Source organism: Rhineura floridana, chromosome 14 (genome assembly GCF_030035675.1).
Source record: "Rhineura floridana isolate rRhiFlo1 chromosome 14, rRhiFlo1.hap2, whole genome shotgun sequence".
Taxonomy (NCBI): Eukaryota; Metazoa; Chordata; class Lepidosauria; order Squamata; family Rhineuridae; genus Rhineura; species Rhineura floridana.
In genome coordinates, this window is record NC_084493.1 from 36,963,846 (window position 1) to 36,970,015 (window position 6,170).

At 40.0% G+C, this 6,170-nt stretch overlaps 1 protein-coding gene across 1 annotated transcript in view; it reads left to right on the forward strand.

Moving 5' to 3' along the window:
• RAB8B (RAB8B, member RAS oncogene family) overlaps window positions 1–5,754 on the forward strand; it is a 45,723-nt gene extending 39,969 nt beyond the window's left edge. Inside the window, exon 8 of the mRNA XM_061595085.1 lies at window positions 1,832–5,754. Coding sequence (XP_061451069.1) covers window positions 1,832–1,924 — 93 coding nt within the window. The 3' untranslated portion in view covers window positions 1,925–5,754. The remainder of the gene's footprint in view (window positions 1–1,831) is intronic.
• Window positions 5,755–6,170: the final 416 nt, after the last annotated feature.

Below are 6,170 nucleotides of genomic sequence, written 5' to 3' on the forward strand. Positions count from 1 at the left end.
TCAAAGTCCTGATCTCAATCCCACTGAGAATCTGTGGCACTCTTTGAAAATTGCGGTCCACAAGCTTTGTCCATCCAACCAACCTGAATGACCTGAGTGAATCCTCCAAGAAGAATGGGCCAAAATCCCTCTGACACTGTGTGCAAAGCTGGCACATACCTACCCCAAAAGACTTAAAGCTGTTTTTGCAGCGAAAGGTGGCTGTGCCAAATGTTAATATGTGTGGGTTGAATACTTATGCAAGCAACATGTTTCAGTTTTATATGTTTCTTACAAACATTTCCCAACATAAAACCAATGTCACCTTACAATAATTGATTTTGAGTTTCAGTGTTTCAGAATACAATATCCTGCAGAACTAAATTATAATGTACCATTTGTAATTCAGCAATATTGAGAGCATTGGTCAGGGGTCTGGTTACTTTTGCAAGGCACAGTAGCTCCCTTCTGTTTGAAAGAGGTTTGCTTAGGAGAATATTCTGGTGGATGGTGCTCTTTGAATTTTCCATTAGAGATACCACAAAGAGTTTCACTTCTGAAAGGCATGTAAATCTACCAAATGAGATTATTTGTTAGATTCCCTCCTGTGGGGAAGGCTCTGCTTGTGGTCCTGGCCTTTTTGGCAGTGACTCACAGTAGGGCCTTCTCCATGCCAGCACCTCAGCTATGGAGGTTCCTTTGTCCACTACCATTATTTCACTGACAGCTAAAGACCCACTTATTTATCCAGGCCTTTGGGGAAACATGAATATGGCTGATGATTTGCTGTTCCTTGTTTGCTGTACTTCTGAATTTTAAATTGTTTTACTCATGATATTTTGAAAGCTTTATTTCTGTTTTGTGGCTTATCTGTATGCCACCCTGGGCTGCTATGGAAGGAAGGGCAGGGTATAAACACAACGAATAAATAAGACTAACACGTAGAGGTCATGTGCAGGGCCCACTCCTGCATGAACCTCAGGAACAGGAATTGCACATGACGCTGCTGCTTCTCTTTTGCACAGGTCCTTTTCACTTCAGTGGGCCAAGTCTATACTTCCCATTATTTCCCAAATGCCTGATGACTGGCATACACTACTTTTTTTGAATAAAATTGGAGTCATACTCTTAAACCTCAAAAGTTTCACTATTGGCATGAAAACTCCTTCCCCCAGCTGTTCTGGGCATGATTTCTGTTTGGAAGAATGCAAACCCAGAGCAATGACTTATGCAAGGATGCAACAGGCAGTCACATCTGAGGGCAGTTAACTATGCCGCAATTCTGTATCAGTTGTGATTAAATGCTTTGGATACGGCAGAATTATACAGCCCAAGCAAAGGCAGATTGTAAGGAGACACAATTAGAGCAGTGAATCTTACAAAGATGCAGTTGGGCAACCTCTAAGTGAGGGTATTTTGGGCCCATAGTGTAGCGTAGTGGTTTGAGTGTTGGACTACGACCTGGGAGACCAGGGTTCAAATCCCCACACAGCCATGAAGCTCACTGGGTGACCTTGGGCCAGTCACTGCCTCTCAGAGGAATGGTAAACCCCCTCTGAAAACCACTTACCATGAAAACCGTATTCATAGGGTCGCCAAAAGTCGGGATCGACTTGAAGGCAGTCTGTTTCCATTTTCAGTATCCTTTAGTTATTTCCTAAAGCACTTTTCTGTGTGTAGATAATTACTTGACCTCTGTTTCAGGTACACCAGTACACAAAACAGCATGTTTTATTAGTTTTTCATTGGATCTGAGTATTGTTCATAGCAGGGAGGGGGGAATAATCCAAAGGCTGGGTCCATTCCTTTCTAATAATGAACCTTGTATTTTTTTCTTCTTCTGTCTCCTTAGAATGACAACAGTTCAGCAGGTGCAAGCGGACCAGTGAAAATAATGGAAAACAGATCAAAGAAGAGCAGCTTCTTTCGATGCACGCTGCTTTGATGAACTCCTTTTAATAGACTGCAGCATACCTAGAGAGAAAAAAATCCCTTTCCTGCTTCTCTGAAAGCGCAGGCTCACCTAGCCTCAGAGCTGTTACCACCAGGCTGCTGCTGAGAGCTCTGTTTGAACGTAGAGTGCACTAAACCAAGATAATGGATTTTGGTTCGCTCTGCTTCTCAACGTGTTGGGCTCCCTCTTCTCAAATGTGGAAGCTGTGAAGTCAAGTGAGACGCACATGTGCAGAAGCTAAATCTTTCTTCATCACTTTGTTTCACTGCCTGTTTCAACAGCTGCTTGGTTTTTCTTTGCACACTTGTACTAGTCTTCGGTTGCCTGCCAGAGCAGAGTCTTGCCCTTGTTCTTGCACAGCTTTTTTTGTCTGCTAAGCATTCCTTAGCATTTTCCCCCAGCTGTAGTATAAAAGGACCAGATAGGATCCCATTAAATATATAGGGCATGATCCAGCCCTTCATACATGCAGTGCCCATGCTCAGAGGATCCCCGTAGAGTCAGTAGAACTCTGCCTACAGTGATGCTTGGGCAGCGTAAAAGACTATTAGAGCTATGTTTGCTTCCCATATCTCCATCCAGCTGCCCTCATCTACTTGGTATAATTTACTTATGCTCTGTCAAGGCAAAAGGGAGGCCTTTATGTGATATGGGAGGTGTGCATGGACCTCCCACCAACCCTGTAGGCCCCACATAAAGCCTGTGCACTGGAAATGGGGGGAGGGGCTCAGAGCCCTATGGAAATTGATGCGCACAACTAATGTTGTCTGCCTGATTGCCTGGTATGCCCCTAGTATTTTTCTCAGGCATACAAATATGTCTGCAACATAAATGTGGTTTTGTAACCTGGTGGAAAGCTTAACACCTCAGGCACTTAAAACCTCTATTTGGGTTATAATGGGCTTACCTTGCCAGTTTTGTTTTCCATATAAATAGATTTGTGTATTTGTTAATTAACTTTTTTTCTGAATGTAGGGTGTTGCTTTTCTGACCATGTACAGAAAGTGTTCCTTAACTACTTACGACATCCAACTCACCTGTGACTTCACTTCTATTTCATGCTACATTTAGTTGAATTGGGGAGCACTCAGCTCTCTCTTAAATGCAGCAACTGTTTCTACATATAAAAATTTCTTGTTCCTGTTTCAGCCTGTTGAATATTGATAGAAAAGGTGCACATAGCATGTGTAATTGTCCCCTGTAGCTTTCAGTTCCTCTTCAATAAGGCAGGTGCTTTACAAAAAGCATTGTTATTCTGTTGATAATGACATTCAATGAATCTTGTAGCAACTAACTGATACTAGTTCAAACCTTTAGCACAGATACAAACTTAGCTGCCTTTCTCACTCAGCTGAGACTCCCATACCTAGACTATTTCACCATTATTTAAATTATTTATAAAATGTTGGGTGATTTTAAGAACAGGTGCTTTAGTTCTATTGATGTGCCAAACATGGACCTTTGCAAAGTATAACTTAATCTGAACACCACCTCAACCTTCTGAAACATGCCCCATTAGCTAGCCAAGTAGGCACACAACTTCATTTTAGAAGGTCAAGTGTTGGTCTTAATATAATTCTAAGCGTATTTTGCATCTTTCAACATGAATAGGTTGGCCATTGGTAGTCAGTAGAGCATCTGATTGGTTTCTAGGTTGAGCGGGTTAGAAAAAAATCATTCCTATAGAGTTGTGAATTTGGGTATGTTCCTCCACTGCCCATATGTTCATAGTCCTAACAATATTGCTCAAATGACCTCTTGGGTTGTCCCCCATCTGGCTGATGGCTAGAAGAGAAGCATATCTGGCAGGAATATTCAACTGCAAAACACAAGTATGCCCAATAGCATACTAAAACATTGCAGTTCCTACTTTATAACACAAAGTGCTTTTTTTAGCCTAAGAGTGACTATACCCATGATGCATGTCCATCTTTTTTTATCACATCTGACTTCTTTGTATTGTAAATCTGTATCTCGGGATTGTTTGAAAGCCAAAACTGTCAAGTTCTGTGGTTCCCTTCTGCAGATTTTCTTTGCTTACATTTCCTCTTTGTTGGCATCATACTTCACATCTTGGTTCTACATATGAACATATAGTCTCTATGAACTTCCCTTTGAGAGAGCCTGTAACTAGTTGAACTGATATAAAGTGCTTCTTGAAGCAGCAGCAAATTGGGGTACCTACTCTGTTTTATTAAAAAAAAACTTGCTATTTTCTTACTTCTAGCTATGCTAAAATGTACATAATTTGAGTAAGACCATAGGAAATTCACTTTAAGCTTGTTGTAAGGATGCCACATAGAGTTCACTTTGTTTCATAATGTTAATGTTTAGTTTTTTTCCTGTCAAAAGATTAGTGACAGAATTGTCCGTTCCCTGAAAATTCTTGTTTCATGTGGAAACAACATTAGTCTTAAGGAAAAGTTGATGTAGCCTGTGCAGCAGCATTAAGTGCTATGGCTGCACTTGGACTTTTTCATAATAGTTAAGGCTTTTGTCTACAAATAGTATGCCTTGTCAAACAGATGTGCTGTATTTTACCATGTAAACCAGCTAATTGTTCACTGCAAACACTTTCCTTGAGAGCTTTTGGCAAGCAGGCATGCAAATGAAAGTGTGAGGCTGCCTTTGCATTGGTTGCTTGCTACAAACATTTCTTAATCCAGAATCAGTCTTGTGTAGTGTGGTAACCCTGCAGAAGACAACATTGCTATAACCTAGCTAATAGTTGGTTTCGATTCCTAACCCTTATCATTTCTACATGATATAACCCATTTGGCCTTGCTGTGTAGAACTCATTCATTTCAACAAAGGGTAATCCTTAATGCTCTTTCCAGAACAAAAAATGTACATTCTCTCCCCATTCTTAATTTTCTGTTGTTTACTACTGACTTTATAAATGAGAGTGCAACTTTAAAATGTGCATCTATGCTTGTTGATCTGTCAAAGCATCTCTCCTCCAATTGATCTTTTTATGGCTTAAATGCTTGGTTTTAAGTTTTACACATCTGGTTACAAATTTGGATCCCTGTATGGCATATGAAACATAAAAATCTTGAACTTTATGTTCTCTCTGTACAATACTGTAAAATACTTGCTAGCCTTTTTTGAGAAGTGTAGTTTTTTTTAATAAATGGGGTATTTATCTATCCCAAGTGCATTCCCACTTCTCACTTGCAAATGCAACAAATAAAGTCCATTATTTCTGCTAGCCAAAATGGATGTTGTGTTAGACTTTTTAAATTCTGTCAATAACTTGGTCATTAACAACATGAGAGGCTTGTGACAGTGCATGTGTTTGGTAATTATGAAAAGGCCCAATTTAGAATGAATGAAAAAATTGTAAGACTAAAGGAGCTAACAGTTAAGTCTCTGGTGTCATATTTTAGGCTTTTCATTTCAAAATACATGTGAATACAGGGCCTCTTAGATACAATTTTTCCTAGCTTCTGGGCAATTTGTAGTGCATTCCTATGGCCTTACAAATATATTTTTCTGTGCAAATTACATTGTTCTCCCTTGGGCTTATAATTTTAATATGATATACTAAATTCTGAGAAATAAAACATGATCCAAAAGAGCCTAATTTTTACATACCAATTATTCTGCCATGTGTGAAGCACAACTGATCACCCCTCCAAAGGCATAAAGTGGAAGAGCTCCTGCAGATAATGTGGACTTGTCAAATGGTTAAGTTGTAAACCTAATCATTAATTGTGTACTGATACTGTATAAAAAAGACGAAGGGGGGAGGGGTGGTATTTCAAGTGAACTCTTTTATAACTATGTCCATCTCAAATAAAATTACATAATTAAGTGTTCAGCTTTTGTATGAAATCACACCATGTGACCCAAACAATTCTCTACTGCATTACAATTCTGTCAGAGTAAGAAGAGGTAAGAGACTACAATCTCCTGTAACTGAATAGATTGTTGGAACACCCTTACATTTCCTAATTAGGGTCGTAGCTATTGTTAACTTTTATTGCACACCATTCTCAGGGCTGCACCCCAGACTCTGAGAAAGTAATGCATATTGGATCTCCATCCTTTTCAACATGATACGTTGTTTATAAAGAGTCAGACCGTTGGTCCGTCTAGCTTAATAGTGAGGAGGAACCTCAGGCCCAGAGGCTGAATGTCATCCTGCAGGGTTCTCCGTGGCAGACTACATCCCCCCGATGCTATACCCACTCCGTAACCCTGCTTTGCATTGCAAATGCCCTTACCTGGCTGC